Source organism: Equus przewalskii, chromosome 4 (assembly GCF_037783145.1).
Source record: "Equus przewalskii isolate Varuska chromosome 4, EquPr2, whole genome shotgun sequence".
Classification (NCBI taxonomy): domain Eukaryota; kingdom Metazoa; phylum Chordata; class Mammalia; order Perissodactyla; family Equidae; genus Equus; species Equus przewalskii.
The window spans coordinates 64,954,621-64,974,943 of NC_091834.1; the positions used below are offsets into that span (position 1 = coordinate 64,954,621).

Genomic DNA, 20,323 nt, shown 5'->3' on the forward strand with positions numbered 1-20,323 from the left:
GGGGCTGGCCCCCATAAACTATATATTTCTTGAAGGCAGGAACCAAGTCATTTTCTTCTTTGTAGTCCTACAGCAACCTGCTTCACAGATAACTGGTGGTCAATAATAGCTTTTGAATGAATGTATGACTAGTTGGACAGATAAGAGAATAATGTATAATTAGTAGTACACCTTTCTTGGCAACATCTTGTTAAAAATTTTTATAATACTTGGAGTATTAGATGAAATAAAACTGAATTTTTTTAAAAACAAAAACAAGAATTTGGATTTATTTTTCTTGAGTAGTCCCACACCTCTAAGTGACCTAGGTTATTAAAAGTAATTGAACTGTAATAATAGTAATTCACTATGGCTGGTATATGTTAAGCACTCTCCCTGGATTATCTCATTTAACCATCATCAATAATTCTTTAAGATGGGGGTCACTGTTTACTGATTTTACACATAAGAAAACAGGTAAGGAAGGCCATAGGATTAGCACAAGTTACAGTAAAAAAATGATACAGTAAGTAAGTTAGGTGTTTCTGAATAAAAATTTTGAGTTTCAGATTAAAAGGAAAATGTAAGAGAAAAAACCACCATACCTGTAGAGAAGGAAAAAACAAAGAAACATTCATACCGCTTTTTCCATGAAGTCAAACTCAGGAGCACAGGTGTAAATTAAGGTATGGAAATCTGTATACCTTAAGATTCTGGCTGCGATAAGGTCACTCAGGAGAATCTAGAAGAAAATAAAGTGAAAGGAATTAAAATTACACAAATAATTATAGTCAATAATAACTGGTTTGATGTAATAGCAATAAAGTCTATAGAGCAGACAGATCCAAGGTACGTGGATGTCTGTCAAAGAAAACAAAAAAACACAGTTAACCATACATGCTGTGCACTGAATTATGAAGAAAACTGGAAACAAAGAGAAACATCAAGAGAAATGAAAAGTACAAAGAGGTCAGAAAAAATAAGCAGAAAAAGGGCCTGGCTCAATGGTGTAGTGATTAAGTTCACGCACTCAGCTTCGGCAGCCCGGGATTCCTGGGTGTGGATCCTGGGCGCGGACCTAAACACCACTCATCAAGCCACGCTGTGGTGGTGTCCCACATACAAAAAATAGAGGAAGACTGGCACAGATGTTAGCTCAAGGTCAATCTTTCTCCCCAAAGAATAAATCAGCAGAGAAGATGATAATGTAAAGAGTGAGCCAACGTCAACATTTGCTGAGCAGAAACCACTATGGTGTTAATCATGAGATTTTATAATCAGATCATTTATCAAGAAAAAAATTTTCATGTTAACCCATTCACCACATGTTGTAAATCATGAACAAATTTTCTATGTGTTATCATTTTCACAAAGCCTCATACACTCATTGCCATTTTTGGTGCTTCTTGGGTTTTTCAGACATACATTCAAGCCCTTAAATATGAGAGCTATTCTTCATAAGAATTACAACAACTATACATACTACTTTGATTCAGATACTTGCTCTCCAAGGGCTTTAAAATAAATACCACCAACCCAATATAGAACTCCTATTTCCTACTGATTATTTATTACCTACTGTCAGTGAGACAGTTATTTTTCCAATGTGTTCTCAGAAGGCCAGAAGAAAGAAGATATTTGGTATGCAAAACCTTAATTCAAATTATTTTACAGGGACAGAAATTATTTTATATCAAGTTTGATGATTGTTCGTGATTTTAATTTTTTCATGGTTCCCTTTATCTACCAGTACCAAGGATAATTTAGAATTGACTTTATTTTTCTAACATAGGGGGTAGGCCTGGTGACTAGTAATAATTTAACAAAACCACTTTAGTTTCAAATCTTTCTCACAGGTGTTACAAAAAGAAAGTCACTTAAGAGTACTAAGGGGAGTTGTGTGTGTTTAAGATTTGCAAAGAGTTGGGGGACAATGTGGAGCAAGGCAAGAAAGAAAGTCACAGACCAACTTAATAGATAAATAAAAAACTTAAGATGCCTAAATTAAGTTTATCATAAAATGTATGCCCTCTACAGAAGAAAAAGTTAAGAACAATAAAAAGGGAAGGAAAAAAACAAAACGCGTCAGACATACCAGAGAACAGCGGCAACAAATAAACTTAACAAACCTCTATGTAAAGCTAGCGATAAATGGCAAATAAATCCTTACACTTTGAAATTACATTTAACATGAACATGTATGCAAGCTCAGTCGTAGTGGATAGTGATGGCACTTGACTTTTGAGAGAGTAAATACTATAATCCCTTGTTAAAGTTGAAGTAATTTCAGCTTTAGACAGGGTCCTCAATTGGATAGGACTAGACAAGGTAGATTTCAGAGTAGATTACTGTATGATACACTCATGGATGCTCACATCCAAGCAGAAAGTGCTAAACATCAAAAGTAATTTCACACACTGTCTTCTACTCCCTAATTAGTTAACAGAGACCTATGCTTTGGAAGGGACCATTATTTAAGGCATTAGCCTTAAAACAAAGAGAAACACCACACATGAGGGATAAGAGGTCCATGTATTTTCCAGAAGGTGAAAATATAGGGAACTTCTAACATTCTCTTTTTACATTACAAGAAAAGCTTTAAAAATATCATATCACATCTTAATTTTAGTCCATAATTATAAAAATTAAAACTATATTGAGATTTTGAGTTCTATAACTCAAAGCTGAGTACAGACTGCTTATATGTTAACATCTGCAATAAATGAACAAACTTATTTAAACAATGATTACTTGCATTTTAAATGAAATATAAACAAATAACTAACTCAGATATTATTAATTTTTTTCCTAGAAGGCTAAGTCAGCCTTCACTGATACTTTTCTGTTAGTGGGTTGAATAAATCATTCAATTGCAGGGTTTTAGTATTGACTCTGCCAACAACTAGCACGGGAGCCTTGAAAAAGGCACTTAGCCTCTATGAAATGAAGAGGTAAAGAGAGATGGTTTCAAAGTCTTCATCCAGCTATATAATTACAGGAATTTTTGTTTTAACTGGAAATTACTTACATGGTCTGAAACACCTAAGATTTTAGATGTCAGAAATTTCAAAATGAGTGTTCCACAAAACCAAGCACAACCTTGAATTAGCTAGAAAATAAAACAGAAAGAAGTCAGGTGTTAAAAATTATAAATTACTCAGTTAAAATATTAAATTATATCAATAAATGGCATAGGAAAATTTTAATCATGTGAGGTGTATTAGTGAAGAGGTATAAAAAAAGGAAGTTTCTTTAGAAAATTTTGTTTAAATGCAAAGAATTCAAACTGATGACACTGCTACAAAATACATAACAACACTAGGGTTCTACATATCCTAAATACAAAGGAATTTTAAAGTTACTTCTTTTCAATTTCTGCAAAGAAAAGAAGAGGGTTATATGTTTGTTTCCAAATATTATTCCCTAGCTGAAAATCTTTTATTTTTAAATAGGATTATATCATTAAAAATTATTCCATCACTCTTTTGGAAATATAATTATATGAGTTCCTCTTCAAGAAAGAAAAACTTGAAATTTGAAAACTTAATCTTTCATTTTAAAGAGAGAAATATGAACTAAAACTTACACAGGGGTTTCTGCTTGTTTTTTGTTTACTTTTTGGCTAGCCTTGATTAGAACAAGCACAAATGTGGACTTTTGGGTAGCCTGAGGAAAATGATAGCAGCCTAAATCCAAATCTCTCCACACTATGCAACAAGTAGAACAATACAACCACACATACAGAGAACAGGTAACAGTACAAACTTCAGATTACCTGTAAATAGAAAGAAACAACAAATACAGCAGAGTTATATGTCAAATTCCTGATCTAAGCCTTTTCAGAGAATAACGGGAGTCTCCAAACTAGGTCAAAGAAGGAAGAAGGAAGTGAGGGCCCCAAAACTGAACTACAATAACCCAAGAAGTGAAAGTTCACCTTAAGTATGAAAAGACTCCTGGTAGAGGAAAGAATGGATGACACAGCGGGGACATAGAAGAGTGAAGGATAAAAAATACTTATCTGAGAAAGGCATTAATTCTGGAAAGAGAGGAAGGAAGAAGGAAAAGAGAGAAACTCTTTGGAGAATGCATAGAGAAAGAAATAAGAAGGAAAAATTTAGTATCTAGAAAGATAAATGAGAACCAAACAAATAAAAAGATAATCACTACTGCCATCAAAAGAAAGAAAGTTATTCATTGATAAAACCACAATTTGTTACATTGACAAAAGCAGTTGCACTTGGACTAAAAAAAAACAACAGTTCTGTCCACAAAATAATTAGATGAAAGATGTCAATACAATTTACCTAAAGCTCCTATAAGAAGATAACAAAAATGAGAGTCAAACATTTCACCTGATGATATCCCAGTGAACAACAAAAATCTCACAAAGCAGAAAATTATAATGGAGAACTAAAAGCTGAATTAACTATCCTCACATAAGCATTCAGAGATATAAAAAACTTAAAGGAGGACTTCAAAAACTAAGAACAAAAATGGACAAAACTAGAAAGAAATGAAAAGAGAGTTGATTAAACATTGAAAAGAAATGGAAGAAAAGGAGAAAATTATCAAAAACTGAAAACAATCTCAAAGTAATTAAAGGAGAAAAGATTCAAATAAAAATTTAATAAGGGCACTGAAGTAAAGGCAGTTAAAAAAATCAAAAGAATGAAAATGAGATTAAAGAAGGAAGTAAAAGCATCAGAGAAAGTGGTAAGAAACAGAAGACAGGCAACATACTTATAACTGGAGTCCCTGAAAAAGAAAAGGCAAACAATGAATCAGAACTAGTATTTAAATGATAACCCAAGAAAACTTCCTGGAAATAAGTGAACGCAGAATCTGTATTTGGAAAGGACACACTAGTTACTGGGAAAATTGACCTGGTACCTCAAGACATATGCTAGTAAAACTATTAAAAATGAAGAAAAATTCCTCAGAGCCTCCAGGCACAAAGCCCACATAACTGAAAAGGGCAAGAGAATTTGGCTAACATCAGACTCATTAAAAGAAACATACAAAGCAAGACAATAATACAGAAGCATTTTCAGAAATCTCAAGACAGCGGGAAACAAGGACTTTATATCTAGCCAATGTTATTCAGGTAAAAAGAATACAGAAAAATAGTTTAAAGCATGCAATAATTGAGGAGAGAACCTTCCCGAATATAAAAAGAAAGCTAATCATGTAACAAAATATGTAGAGAAACAATAAATACAATAAAACATGTAACATTTACAACATAAATTAAAATCTTCAAATTATCTCACAAAGGGAGACCTGACCTATGCTGTATGAAGACACACTAAAACAGATTCAGAAAGGGGAAAAATAGAACAGTGGCAAAAGTGTACCAAGGCAAACAAGAAATCATAGGTTATAACCTTAATATCATTAAAAGTTTCACACCAAAAAGCATTAGATATAAAAAACATTTTAACACTAAAAGACATAATTCATGATGAGGCTATACTAAGTATGGATATCTACGTACTGCAACTACCTTTATATAGCAGAAGCTACTAGACAGTAAGGAGAAATAGACAGAAACATGCTAATAATAGAAAACTTAAATATACTTTTTCAATACAAGATAGGTGAGTGGGCAAAAAATATATAAAGATATAAAAGACAAAAACACTGTTAAAAATAAATCTCATGGATAAATATATCAAACTTGGCATCCCAATAATAAAGGATACACCTTCATCTCAAGCAAACATGAAATATTCACACACAAAAAAGATCATCTATTAGGTCGGAGAGAAAGCATCCAATAATTCCACAAAATAAAAATATTACAAACAACCCTCTGTAATCATGATGTAATAAAACTAGAAATTAATAAGAGAGTCAGAAGGTCACAGGGTCCTTCCTCCTGGAAATCAGCAAACCTTCTATTAAGTCTTAAGGGAAAGGGAAACACAAACTTAAAAAATTTTTTAAAAATATGGTAACAAAAACTACATATTAGAAACTCAGAGAGACATGTAAAGCAATGATAGAAGAAAATTCATGGCCTCAAAAACTTGTATCAATAAAAATGAGAGTAAAAGTAAATTAACTCAAATATCTAGATAAAGAACAACAAAATAAACCAAAAGAAAACACATGAAAGGAAATACTCAAGGGAAGAAAAGTCTATTATATTTACTCCTATGTGCATCCATTTTCTTGTTTGTTGTTCTTTATTTCTTTCTGACATTCTAAGATTCCTTCTCTCATCATTTACTTTCTGCTTCAAGAATTTCCATTAACCATTCTTTAAGGATCGCGCTGCTAGCAACAAATTCTCTTAGTTTTCCTTCATCTGAGAATCTTTTATTTCTCCTTCATTCCTAAAAGACACTTTCACTGAATACATAATTCGTAGTTGACAATTCTTTCAGCACTTGTCAAATGCTGTGCCACCTCCTTCTGGCCCCCACAGTTTCAGATGAGAAGTCTGCTGTAATTTGAATCAGTTTTGTCCTTTACATAATGTGTCATTTCTCTCTGCCTGCTTTCAAGATTTTTTGTTTTAGTTTTCAGAAGTTTAATTAAGATGCGTCTTGGCACGGGTTTTGTTTGGTTTATCCTACTTGAGATTCACTTGATTTCTTGACTCTTTAGATTATGTCTTTACCAAATTTGGGGGATTTTCTGCCAGCTTCAAATACTTTTTCAGCCACACTCTCTTCTTCCTCTCCTTGAGGAACTTCGATGATACAAACATTAGATCTTTTGTCCCTAAACCTCTATCATTTTTTCCAGTCTATTTTTCCTCTATTGTTTAGACTGGGTAATTTCTATTATTCTATCTTCAAGTGCACTGATTGCTTCCTCTATTATATTCATTCCGCTATCAAGCATAAGCTTGATGACTTTTTTATTTCAGTTACTGTATTTTTCAGTTCCATAACTCCCAAGTTGTTTTTTTTTTAAAAAAGTTTCTATGTTTTTGGCGAGATTGTCTTTTTTCTGTTTGCTTCTACAGTATTTACAATTGCTCACTGAACTATTTTTATGATGACTGCTCTAAAATTCTTGCCAAGTAATCCCAACATCCTATTCATCTCAGTGCTGACATCTATTTACTGCCTTTTCTCATTCAAGTTGTGATTTTCTTTATCCTTATTATGATGAGTGGTTTTCTATTGTATCCTGGATGTTTTCGATATTATGTTGGAGATTGTGGATCTTATTTAAACATTCTATGTTAGCAGTCACCTTGTTCAGGGTTAGCATGTAAGTCCTGGCCTACTTTTGTGCACTACAGTTGCAATGACAATTTACTTTTCAGAGCCTCTGCAGTGCTATTCCAGTCAGCTCAATTCATGTGGTGCTCCTGGCTCTCCAACTTAGTCCCTACTTGTGCTGTCCACCAGGGCAGAAAGTGCTTCCCCTGAGTCCTGTTGCTACTAGGTGGGGGATGAGGGGGGAGGGAGACATCAGGCTTGTGGAGGGCAGAAAGCTCTTTCCTTGCCTGCCTAGTGTTGGGTAGGGCTCCTGTTTGATCCCTACTGGTGTCACCTGAGTGGGAAGCCAAGCTGTTGATGCTGGGTCAGGGATAGTAAATGCCAGACCTCTAGGATATAGAGCATTTCCCTGGGACCACTCTCTAAGCCCCTCCTTCCCTCTGTTCCACCCCCCAGTGCTGGAAAGGTTTCTGCTCAATCTCTGCCAGTGCCCCAGGGGACAAAAGCATGTACTTATGCAGATTCCTACCATGGGGTGGAAGGCTAGGACATGAGAAGCCTTGTTCCACTGGGTGGAGTTTCAGGAGAAAGCAGCCTATTGTGTTTTTCTTTGAGTCCTAGAGTACCTAGTCACTCTGTCTTCCTATAGCACTGGACTGGAATTGGAGGTATAATTATGTAATCACAATTTCATACATATAGATACATACACACACCCGAGTTCACATACACACACATACATACAATGAAAGGGTCTAGAAGGAAGGACACACTGCCAGCAACAGAACACTTAGCACTCAGATCTTGGTTTCTAAATACCATTGTACGCTAAAAAGAAGTAGGGATCCTTGGGAAGATGGATGACTCCAGAGCTGGGGCAAGGAAAACACAAGATGAGCCTGGAGCATCTTGCTGAACCAGAATATAAGGAAGTATGCAAAGAATTATGAATACAGATCAAAAGGGGAAAGGATCCAGCTTGAAAAGATTTACAATGGCCAAATATGAAACTGATATTTGTGTATGATGTGTTTCCCCATAAACATAACAAATTATTCCAGCATCATTCATTGAATATGACCTCCAATGTAATCTTGATGGAATTGCTCTGAATCTAAACATCAATTGGGGAGACTGATATTATACAGTCTTCCTATGCAAAAACATGATATATTTTTCCATTTATTTGGATATTATTTATGTCTTAATTTTAAAGTAATTTTTCCCATACAAATATTGTATGTATTTTGTTAGGTTTACTTAGATACTATGCATGTTTTCTTCCTTATATGGCACATTTTTAAAAATATGTTCTTTGTCATCAGAGAATAGAATGTAACTGACTTTTGAATACTAATCTTATATCTAGCCATGTTATTCAATTCTTATAATTTTTAATAATTTGTCTGAAAATTATCTTTTTCTTTGTAAATAATGATATTATAGTCAGTTTTGCTTCTTCCTTTCCGTTTCCTTCCTATTCCTGTTATTTACTTTCCTGCTTTAATGTGCTAGCTTGGACCTTTAATAAAACGTGAAAAACACATATTTATATTAGTCTTTATTTTAAATAGAACACTTCAAATACATCACCTGTAAGACGAATGACTGATGAAGAATTTTATTGGGTTAAGAAAACTCCCTGCTATTTCCACTGTGCTAAGGGTTTTTATCATAATGGTGTGTTTGATTTTATCAAATTCACTTTCTGCATCTAATGGGCTGATCATAAGGTATTTTTCTCATTAATCTGTCAGTGTGATAATTTACATTTATGGATTTTCCAGAAACATCTTTGCACTCTTCAGATGAATCCAGTTTGATCAGAATGGATTACCTTTTTTATATATATAGCTGTTTTTGAGTGCTAATCTTTTATTTTTTTATTTTCATATCCATGGAGTGTTTTTAATCTAGGTGGAATTTTAAATCTATGTTCGTGAGTAAGAATAGCTTTTCTCATGCTGTCCTTGCCTGACCTCAGTATTGAGCTTTAGATTACCAAGGAGGTTCCATTTCCCTTCTTGTAAGGATTCTCATCTCCTACGACACACACAGAGTTCCTCTTGGTGTTTTTGAGTAAATTTCAGCATGAGTTCAGTTCAGTAATTTTCGTGCAACCAAAAACTGGAGTCTCCCATTAAGCATTGAATTTCCTCTTACTGAAGCAAACTATAAAACGAATCACTTAGGTCTAAAAGTACCTTGTTCAGGCTTTATGTTATAAACACCTATCTTTACTAAAGATACGTAGAAGCTAAAAAATAGAGAACACTTAATAACCAGGAAGGCAAAAAAAAAAAAAAAAAAGAATCTTTTTTCCAACTTGCCACATGATGGTAAAGAATATTAAAATTAGATTTTGATCCATCATAAGTGACAATTTTTCTATGTATTGTTTTACTGTCATCCAATGTAAAAAGATGATAATTGCTTGTTTTCAAATTTTCAATTATGACAGAATACAATATAAAATATAATCTTTATTCCACAGGCATGAAAGAATTACTTGGAGTAATAAAACAGGGTTTTTTGGTAAGAAAAAGAGTTAGTTCACAAAAATATCTTTGCTTTTCTCTTTTGATTGTCTTCCATTTTAAAAAAAAAGCTATAAAAAGCCAGAATATCTTTTGTGTTGTTTGTTTAGAACGACTACCATGATTTGTTTTTCCCTTTTGCAAGAGACTGACAATATCAATTATATCAATTTCAAAACACAAATATTAGCTGAACATTCGTTATATGTCAACTTTTTCTCATTTTTATTTCTTTAGAATTCTTGAGTTGAAAGCTTAATTTTTATTCTTTCCAATATAAAACAAAATACTTAAGACAATAAATTTTCCTCTGAGCGCAGATTTGGCAGAATTCCATAAATGTCCATGGACACTGTGCTATTTGTTGTCATTTTTCAAGTTTCTAACTGAAATTTGACTTTCTTTTGAGTTCAGTTATCAAATGAAAATCTTTGAATTTTCTGTTGTTTTCTTGGCTTAATCTTAAAAAATAAAAAACCAACGCCAATTTTGCTAAAGTAAAACAAAATCATATATTGGAAGGGTCATGTCACCCAACAACATAAGTGCACAAATATTTCTACATTTTCACCGTAAGGGATGGGAGAATGCCTCCAGCAATGAGAAACTGGCAACTCATTCCATTTTGTTCTTTTGTATTCTAAGTAGAAATCTACCTTCTTATCTTACCATAATTTTTCCAGTCTTACCCTATCAACATACAATATGTAATCATATAGTTCTTCAATGTGGCAGGTTTTATTTTTTAATAGGAGTACATCAAAGACCCAGAGAAAAAGAATGAATGTCATCTGTCTGATACTATGAGAATTAGGGCTTGTAGTGTATAACTAATAATATACTTATTTTACTTGGAAACAAAACACAGAAACACAGAGATAACATGGGCCATACATTTGTATATTTAGGAAGAACTCAAAGAAAATTAGGTAGTGGCTGAGCTGAAATAAGAAGAGGCTGGGAGATTGTAGGAAAAATGTTAAAAGGACAAAAATAACAGTCCAAATTTGAAAGCGGAAGGAAAGATAGAGGATAGACAGATGTAATGAAAAGAAAAAGGGAAAGTGGGGACAGAACTACAGACTTAGTTACTTTGAAGAGAAGGTTAGTAAATCTAAAGAAAGAAACCCAAGGCACATAGGAAGAAATTAAAAACAGCAAGGTAGTAGGACTATCGCAGAATTAAAAGTAAAGGAAGAAAGATCTGAGAATAGGGCTGAAATCAATGAACTAATTTCTTGAAAATGACTTGTAGATGTTGCTAAGGACAATTTCCCATCTTATGCAAGTAGCTATTTATAAGATTTATTAATTATAAATCATTCAATTTTTTAAGTATATCAATCATATTCAGTTAATAGAAATTAAAAAAAGATTGAAGAAATCACGTTAAAAATGTTGAAACTTACCCAAAAGTTGAGTTCAGACACTCCCAATCTTTGAATTTTGTTTCTCTTTATCATTATCATCTGAAATGCATATGATATAAAATGAAGTAATTAAGTATAACTAATATTTATATTTTATATGAATGGTACATCTCAAATATTACACAGTCACACCTTTCCATCTCAGCTATCATCAGCCATTTTCCTTCTTAATTGTTGATTTTTCTAAATTTGGACATGGCAAAATTCCCAAATGCTTTGTGTACCAAAAAGTTGCCTCTAGAATCCAGTTAATTCCTCACTGAGTTGCTTGGGACATTTATGCAGGGTAACTCCTCTGAGGAAGTAGACAGTATGTGGAAGGTGTGTCTCTACAAGTGTATATTTTAAGTTACCCAGCAAAATTAGTGGTCTAAATTAACAAGAAAATCTTTCCTCTCCAAACTCCCAAATAAAATATTTTAAAATGTTTTAAAATGCCTAACTGAACTTATAAGAAAAAAATGAACTTTCCAGGTGCCAGAGGAAAGAAGGTGATTTAAGAAACTAAAACATTAATTAGGAGAGAACCTATGGCAGTCTTTGTTTATTGCCAAGTTTTGGGTGAAAATAAAAAACATTCCCATGAGAAACTGAAATATTAGGCCTTCGTATCATTTAGATTTGGAGTACTTTGCATCATTTAGTTAGACCAAGGCAGGCCGGGATTCCTGAACTTCCAACAATAGTAAAATATAAATGTACCAGATTATACATTACAACAGTATTTGTAAATGCAAATACAGGAGACAACCTAAATGCCCAAACACAGGACAGTGGTTGAATTATCTATGGAACATGCACAGTGGAGTACTGTAGAACTATAAAAAAGAATGAGGAAGATCTCTACGAACTGATATGGAGTGGTATCCAGGATAGGTCAATAAGTCAAAGTGCAAAAGACTATCTATAGTATGCCACCTTTTATGTATGTAAGAAGGGCTATAAGAAAATATGTATTGTAATATTTATTAGTGCAAAAAAAGAAAAACAACTAAATGGGTAAACCAGAAAACCAACAAGATATCTTAAAAGAAATAGGTAGGACCAAAGTGAAAAGAAAGGTGGAGAGAATGAGGTGCAAGGAATGAGAAGGAGTGACATTTTCTGAGTATAACATTTTGTATATTTCTTATTCTTAGAAACACGGTAATATTTCACCCCCAAAATAAATTAAGTAATTAAAATCAATCAGGATGAAACTTCTGCTTCTGGTCAATTTGGTATAACAGGAACCACATTTACTCTCCCATCTGAAACAACTAAACCAAAGCAAAGTAGTTTATAAGAGGCTACTTTGAACAATTAGATGCCAACAAATTACATAACATAGAAGAAATGGATACACTCCTAGAAGCATACAATCTACCAAGACAGAATCATGAAAAAACAGAAACTCTGAACACACCTATAAGAAGATTGAACCAGTAATCAAAACCCTCCCAACAAAGAAAAGACCAGGACCTGATAGCTTTGCTGGTGAATTCTACCAAACATTTAAAGAAGAATTAATGTCAATCCTTCTCAAACTCTTCCAAAAAGCTGAAGAGGAGGGAACACTTCCAAACACATTTCACGAGGCCAGAATGACCCTGATACCAGAGCCAGACAAGGACACTATAAGAAAACTAAAGACGAATATCCTTGATAAACATAGATGCAAAAATCCTCAACAAAATACTAGCAAACTGAATTCAACAGCATGGATCCTACACCATGATAAATGAGATTTACCTTTGCAATGCCACGATGTTTCAACATATGCAAATCAAATAATGTGGTACACTACACTAACAGAATGAGGGATAAAAATCACATAATATCAATAGATGCAGAAAAGTAACTGACAAAATTCAACTCCCCTTCATGATAAAAACCCTCAACAAACTAGTAATAGAGGGAGATTACCTCAATACGATAAAGGCCATATTTGAAAATCCCACAGCTAACATCATACACAATGAGGAAAAACTGCAAGCTTTTCCTCTAAGATTAGGAATAAGGCAAGGATGTCAACTCTCATTATTTCTATTCAATATAGTACTAGAAGTCCTAGCTAGAGCAATTAAACAAGAAAAATAAAAGACATAAAAATTGGAAAGGAAGATATAAAATTATCTCTGCAGATGACATGATCTTATATGTAGAAAACACTAAAGATTCCAGACACACACACAAAAATACTGTTAGAACTAATAAACAAATTCCACAAAGTATCAAGACACAAAAATAAACATACAAAAATATGTTGCATTTCTATACACTAACAATGAACTATCTAAAAAGGACATTAGAAAACAATCCCATCTACAATAGCCTCAAACAGAACAAAATATTAAGAATAAACTTAACCAAAGAGTTGAAAGACTTACACAGTGAAAACTACAAAACACTGCTGAAAGAAATTAAAGAAAACCTAAGTGGAAAGACAGTATTTGTCTTCCTCTATCCGACTCATTTCACACAGCATAATGCCCTCAAGGTCCATCCATGTTGTCCAAATGGCAGGAAAATCTTATATATTTACCTTTAGCTACCATTTCCAATACCCTTCATTTGTGTAGAGCCACACTGACATCTAATACTATATTCCTTCCATCTAAATGATGTCCTTTAAAATTTCTGTTAGTGCCAATCTGCTGGTCATGAGGTCTTTGCTTTCATTTTTGAAAGATGTTTGCTAGACACAGAATTATAGATTGAATTATAGTATTTTATAGAATTATAGTAATTTTTCTTTAAGTATTTTAAAGATGTTGCTTCTGTCTTGTTGCTGGCAATTTTTTCTTATGAAAAATCTGACATCATTATCCTTTGTTCTGTATTTAACATGTCTTATTTCTTTGGCTGTTCTTAAGGTTTTCTCTTTATCATTGATTTTGAGCAATTTGATTATAATGTGCCTTACTATAGCTTTCTTTATGTTTCTTGTATTTGGGATTCATTGAAATTCTTCAACTCTGAGATTATAATTTTCATCAAATTTGGAAAACCTTGGTCATTATCTCTTCAAATACTTTTCTACTTCCTCCCAACGCCCCTCATTTGGACATGCACTTTACTTTCCCTATATGAACTGTAAATGGAGGACTGGACAATCCCTACTGAATGACGAGATCTGGTACTAAGTGTTGATGGCTGCTATCATAAAAAGAGAGGCACCAGACATTATGTGCCTCCTGATGAAAACACAATGCTATAGACTTGCCAAGGGATCCAATGTGAATGTGTCCAAGTTTTAGATCCAATTACTATATATTATAAACACAGAAGGCAAAGGAAGATGTAAAGCTACACTACGAGGATTCAAACAGCAAAATCTAGACCATAGAACTATCCACATGTTCAGTGACGTACGTTCTTCAACAAATAAATTTCCTGGAAAAAAACCAGGGAGATAACATGAGAAACCTGTAGATAAAAGAAGAAACTTAAGTGATGAAACTACAAAGGGAAGCTAGGAGTGACTACCATAGTCGAGGGAGTCACGACTGTTTTAGAGCACTGCAAGGGAGTTACAATTGGGGCAGGTCACATGGAGGGCTTCTACAATGGGTGGAAAAGTTCTGATTTTGACTTTATGGTAGTTTAAAGATGTTTGCCAAATAACAGTTCATTAAACAGTACTAGTTAGTACTAAGTCAGTATATAAAACTTTTGTTTTATGCAATTTTCTCTATCTGTGCTACATTTCAAAATAAAAAAGTTTTCATAAAAAGAGGTGGATATTGTAATGCTGAAAAAGTTTGACAAAATGTTGAAAAGAGCTTATATATTTTGGGAGAGAGAAAGAGCAGAGATAATTTACTGTGAGTAAAAAAATGGTGTGTGGAGCAAAAATGTTAAAACATAAGGGCAATCCCAAAAGATTCAATCAATGCACCATACATGGAAAAGTGCTGTATTTTGGTATTACTGTAGTTGGTATCACTTCTGATCACTGTGGAAAGAGAACACTCCAGGAATATTCCAGTGGAGAACATTCCTGGTCTGGCTTACGAATAAAGTAAAAAAACTGATTTACTGAACCATTGTTGCAAATACATATACAAACTAGTAGTATTCCATGAAAGTAAGTCACATGAGAGGACTACACACTTATTCCAATTGTGTTGCCACTGCTCAAAACAGCTTGGAACTCCTCTTCCTAACCTGCCTGGGGAGATAATTTAGTTATGGGTGCAAAAAAATCAGTCTTATTACTTTATTGTTAATGTCATATTTTGATCAAGATCTATATCACCCAGCCCAATCACCCACCTTATTCACAAGACTTTCGTTGTTGCTAAAAATCAAACCCACCCTTGAAAGGCAAAGATTTGTCACTTTTGAGGATATTCAAAAGAATTTGCCACAGTCTATGAAGGCAATTCAGAGGAGTTCCAAAAATGTTTGGGGCAATGGCAGTGTCACTGCAATAAGTATTTAGCCAACTGAAGTGACTTAGAAGGAAATAACTAATTCTTATCATAAAATATTGCATATTTTAAAAGTAAGTCTCATTACCTTGTGATTGCTTTTTAAAATATTTATTTGGGCTTTGCCTTAAAAAGGTAAACTTTGTACCATATTATTCTTCAAAGATGAAATAGAAAAAAGGTATTATTTGGGAAAACTTTTTTATGTGAGTAATAACCAGGAAAGGGCCCTATTTATTCTCCTAAACCTGTATCGGGTGGGTAAATACGCTATTTGAAAGGTAAAAAAAAAAAAACCTTCATGAGCTTGGCAAACACTTACCCATGTCATTAACAAAGACGAAGAATAATAAGAAGATAAATACATTGGATTTCCAAACATCAACACAAAACAAAGGAGAACTGAAATCTGAAAATTGAAGAAAAGAATGTTTTATAGTTATTAGATATATAGTATAATGCATACTTTGTCTACAGGCATATAGCCATTTCTAAAACAAACTTTATTTGCACAAATAAGATTAATAAATAGATCTTGGCCAAATGATAATAGAATTTCAACACACTGATAGGTTCTAAGTATTTTTAACACCATAAATTCTACATAGCAGAATTTAATTATTTTCTCTGTTACTTGGTACAAAGAAAACAGGAAAAATCTACTGGTTTTATTGATTCAATAATGGAGTGATATAATAAGAAAGACTTAGTTCCAAGTATTAGATTTCTAATCTTACTTTTGTTGGAGTATTTGAGAATTTTCATCGCTAATAAAGTTCTATTTTATGTTCTTATCTAAAAGATATTTATTTTTATGTTCTTAAAGGAGAGTGTTTCGAAACTAAGATACTTAACAAAAATGCAAAAACACAAAATCTGCAGTGTCATATTCATGCAAAGTGTTAAAATCTCAGGTTTCAAGGAGAAAAGGCAGTTTCAAAAGTAGAGACTATAATAATAAATAAAACATAAAATTTTTTAAAAACTTTCAGAGTGCATAACATCTACAGTCTAGTTGAAAGTAAAATCTGTTATAATATCCTATCTGTAATGCACATTTCCCATTTTCCTTCTGGATATTATCAACATCATATGTATTAAATACTACTTCAGAGAAGACACTCCTAAAACAGAACAAGTTCTGAGATTAAAGACATCTCAGAATAAACACTGAAATTTTATTTTAATATTTGACTTATAAATATTAAAAATGTTACCATGTTCATAGAAATGATCTTCTGAAATTTGTTTGGCTCAATATACCCAACAACAAACATGGGAAATAATGAGGCTATCTGAAATAAAAATATAAAAAAAAGCAAAAGTGAAAAAAAATGTAGAAAACAAACACTTCACTATTCATAAGCAAAGTAAATGCAAGAGCAGAGTTCTATTTCCAATAGTGATAGTCAAAGTAATTTGAACCAGCCTTCTCACTGAGAACTGGAATAGCTAGGAAAAATATAAAAAACACCTGTATGAAAGCCACAGATTACCAACAAGGCAAAAAAGAATTAGGAAGCCAAGACCAGAGAAAAGATGGAAATCTACAGTGATGAGCATGAAGTTTTGGGTCATTTTTGTCCCAGAGGCATCTGTCAATTCCAATAGGAGCAGATGCCTGCTAGCTGACAGACAGCTGTGAGATTTCCACAGACTCAGCAGTCAGGGCACACCAAGAACAGGATCCCTGCTAAGTCCCCAGACTTTGGTTTGTGGCTTCAAAAGGCTATATATAAGAGAGAACCAGAAATCAAGGAACCCTTAGAAAGACTGAAGCCCACCTTTGAATTATCTCATTCTCTAACTGCATGAAAATGATTCAAGATTGTTAGCACCTTTATTTGCCTGCTGGAAGAAAATTTAATCTTCTCTGGAAGAAGTTAATATTGACTAAGTCTCAAGTTAACTCTATTACTGTTTACATACAATGTCTAAAAGCACATCAAAACTACCCAGATACAGGAGGAGATAAGACATTATCTCTAAGACAACAGAAACAGATCCATGAAGAATCTAGCTCAGGAGTGACGTCAGCATCATGGAGGAGTGAGCTCTTCCCTTGGCCTCTCCCCTCTAACATACAACCAAAAGGACAGTCATACACCAACAGAGGACATATACACATCACAAAAGACGTCTGAGAGATCCATGCAGCCATACTCCTGAAGGTGGTGGTGGGGCTGGATCCTCTGGAGGAAGAAGAAGCTGATCGATAGGAGCTCTGTGGAGAGAGACTGGCTGTGGTGGTGGGAAGTACACAGGTGAGAAGGGTGCCCCGTCCCTGCTGGTACTGCAGCAGCTGAATTGTCTGGAGTACCGTGTGGTGACTGTGGTAGTGGTGGGGGTAAAGTATGCAGGAGAGAGAGGTGCCCAATCCCCACCTGGCACTCCAGCCCCAGGATCATCCGGAGCATGGCCTAGAGAGCTTGGCAGTGGCAGTGGGGAAAGTGCATGGCCCCAGCAGTGTCCAGAGCACAGTGTGGAGAGTGTGGCAGAGGCAGCGGGGAAAGTGTGCAGGTGAGGAAACGGTGCCCGGTCCCCGCCTGGAACTCCAGCCCCACTATCACCTGGTGCCTGGAGCAGCAAGCGAGGGAGCGGTGGTTGGGAAATGGGAAGGCCACAGTCCTGCAATTTCCCAGAGCTCCATACGGAGAGACAAGCAGGGACTAGGGGAAGCACTGGGGAAGGACAGTATACCTCACCCTGCCTAGGGCTCCAGATCTGCCATAGATCAGTTGCTCAGAAAGAAATGCAGTCAGTGGCTGGAGCTAGGGAGCCCCTGTTTGTGCCAGGCCCAGAAAACACAGCATCTGATTGCCACTTAGTGGTGGTACATGGCAGCTGCTACAAGATAAGAGCACCATGAGGAAGCAAAAATCCACTCCATCAAGCAGCATGAGTAGGTATATTAAAGCTCCAGACCAGAAGGAAAGTGACAAGTACCCAGAAACCAACCCTGAAGACACAGAAATCCATAACCTAAAGGACAAAGAACTCAAAACAGCTATCATAAAAAAACTCAGCAAGTTACAAGAAAACACAGAAAGACAAATTAATGAATTCGGGAGCTTCCTCACAAAGGAGATTGAAACCATAAAGAAGAATCAAGTCAGAATTGTTGGAACGAAAACCACAATGGCGGAAATAAAGAAAAATCAGGATTCCCTAAACAACAGAGCTGACAATATAGAGGAGAGAATCAGTTAGTTAGAGGACAGTACAATAAAAATGCTTGAAGTGGGAGGAGAAGAGATAACGAAGACTAAAAAGAAATGAAGAACCTCTCAGAGAAATATCTGACCCAATCAGGAAATGCAACATAAGGATTAAAGGTACTCCAGAGGAGGAGGTGAAGGAGAATGGAGCAGAAAGCTTGCTCAAAGAAATAATAGCTGAGAACTTCCCAAACCTGGGGAGGAAGCTTGGAAATTCATGTGAAACAGGCCCCCACATCTCGTAACTTTGTCAATGTAAAAAGACCCACTCCGGGGCATATAGTAGTGAAACTGGCAAAAGTCAAGGACAAAGAAAATATACTAAGGGCAGTAAGGCAGAATAAAATAACTTACAAAGGAACCCCTATCAGGCTATCAGCAGATTTCTCAGCAGAAACCTTATAGGCTACGAGAGAGTGGAATGATGTATTCAAAATCCCGAAAGACAAAAACTTTCAGGCAAGAATAGTCTATCCAGTGAAAATCTCCTTCAGATATGACACAAATAAAAACTTTCCAAAATAAACAAAAGCTAAGGGAGTTCATCGCCACAAGAACCCCCTACAAGAAATCCTCAAGCAGGCTCTCATACCTGGGAAAAAGAAAATTGGAAAGGGCCTACAAAGCCTTGAGGAAGGAGATGAATACGTAGGCAATAATCAGAAAACAGCAGCTCTCTTTCAGATCAGGTTACTAAACACTTAACTTTAACATCAAGGATAAAGAAAAGGAAAACACCAAAACAAAAATGATCTCATCATTTTAACCACAAACTCACAACACAAGATGGGAAAAGATATGACAAAAATAACTTAGAAGTGGAAGAGAAAAGGGATGGAATTAGTACAGGGTAAGAAAATAAGAAGCTATCAGAAAATGGACTATCTCAACTACAGGGTTTTTTACACAAACCTAAGGGTAATCACTAAACAAATGATTAGAACAGAGAGATTTACGATAAACAAGGAGAAAACAAACAATACCAACAGAGAAAACTACCTAATCAAATTGGCAGTCTGAAACACAAGGGACGAGAAACAAGGAAATGGAGAAGAACTGGGAAAAGTGGGATAAGATGGCAATATTAAGCCCTTGTATATCAATAATCACTCTAAATGTAAATGGATTGAATTCTCCAATCAAAAGACACAGAGTGGCAGGATGGATTAAAGACCAAGACCCAACAATATGCTGCCTCCAGGAAACACATCTCAGCTCTAGAGAAAAACAGGCTCAGAGTGAAGGGATGGAAGACAATACGCCAAGCTAATGGCACACAAAAGAAAGCAGGTGTTGCCATACTTGCCATACTTATATGAGACAAAAGAGACTCCAAGATAAAACTGGAAAGAGAGACATAGAAGGGCAGTATATAATGATAAAAGGGACTCTCCACCGAGAAGACATAACACTTATAAACATGTATGCACCCAACACAGGAGCACCAAAGTACATAAAGCAACTATTAAACAATCCAAAAGGAGATATCAACGACAACACAGTAATAGGAGGGGACCTCAACACCCCACTCACATCAATGGATAGATCATTCAGACAAAAAGT

General features: G+C 34.7%; 1 protein-coding gene across 2 annotated transcripts in view; it reads right to left on the reverse strand.

Annotated features, from left to right (window-relative positions):
• Window positions 1–20,323, reverse strand: part of DPY19L2 (dpy-19 like 2) — a 103,962-nt gene that overhangs the window by 30,754 nt on the left and 52,885 nt on the right. For both annotated transcript variants that reach the window (XM_070616220.1, XM_070616219.1), the window contains exons 10-14: window positions 16,760–16,837; window positions 15,865–15,951; window positions 11,107–11,166; window positions 3,008–3,088; window positions 620–721 (exon numbers count right to left, since the gene is read on the reverse strand). In XM_070616220.1, coding sequence (XP_070472321.1) covers window positions 620–721; window positions 3,008–3,088; window positions 11,107–11,166; window positions 15,865–15,951; window positions 16,760–16,837 — 408 coding nt within the window. The remainder of the gene's footprint in view (window positions 1–619; window positions 722–3,007; window positions 3,089–11,106; window positions 11,167–15,864; window positions 15,952–16,759; window positions 16,838–20,323) is intronic.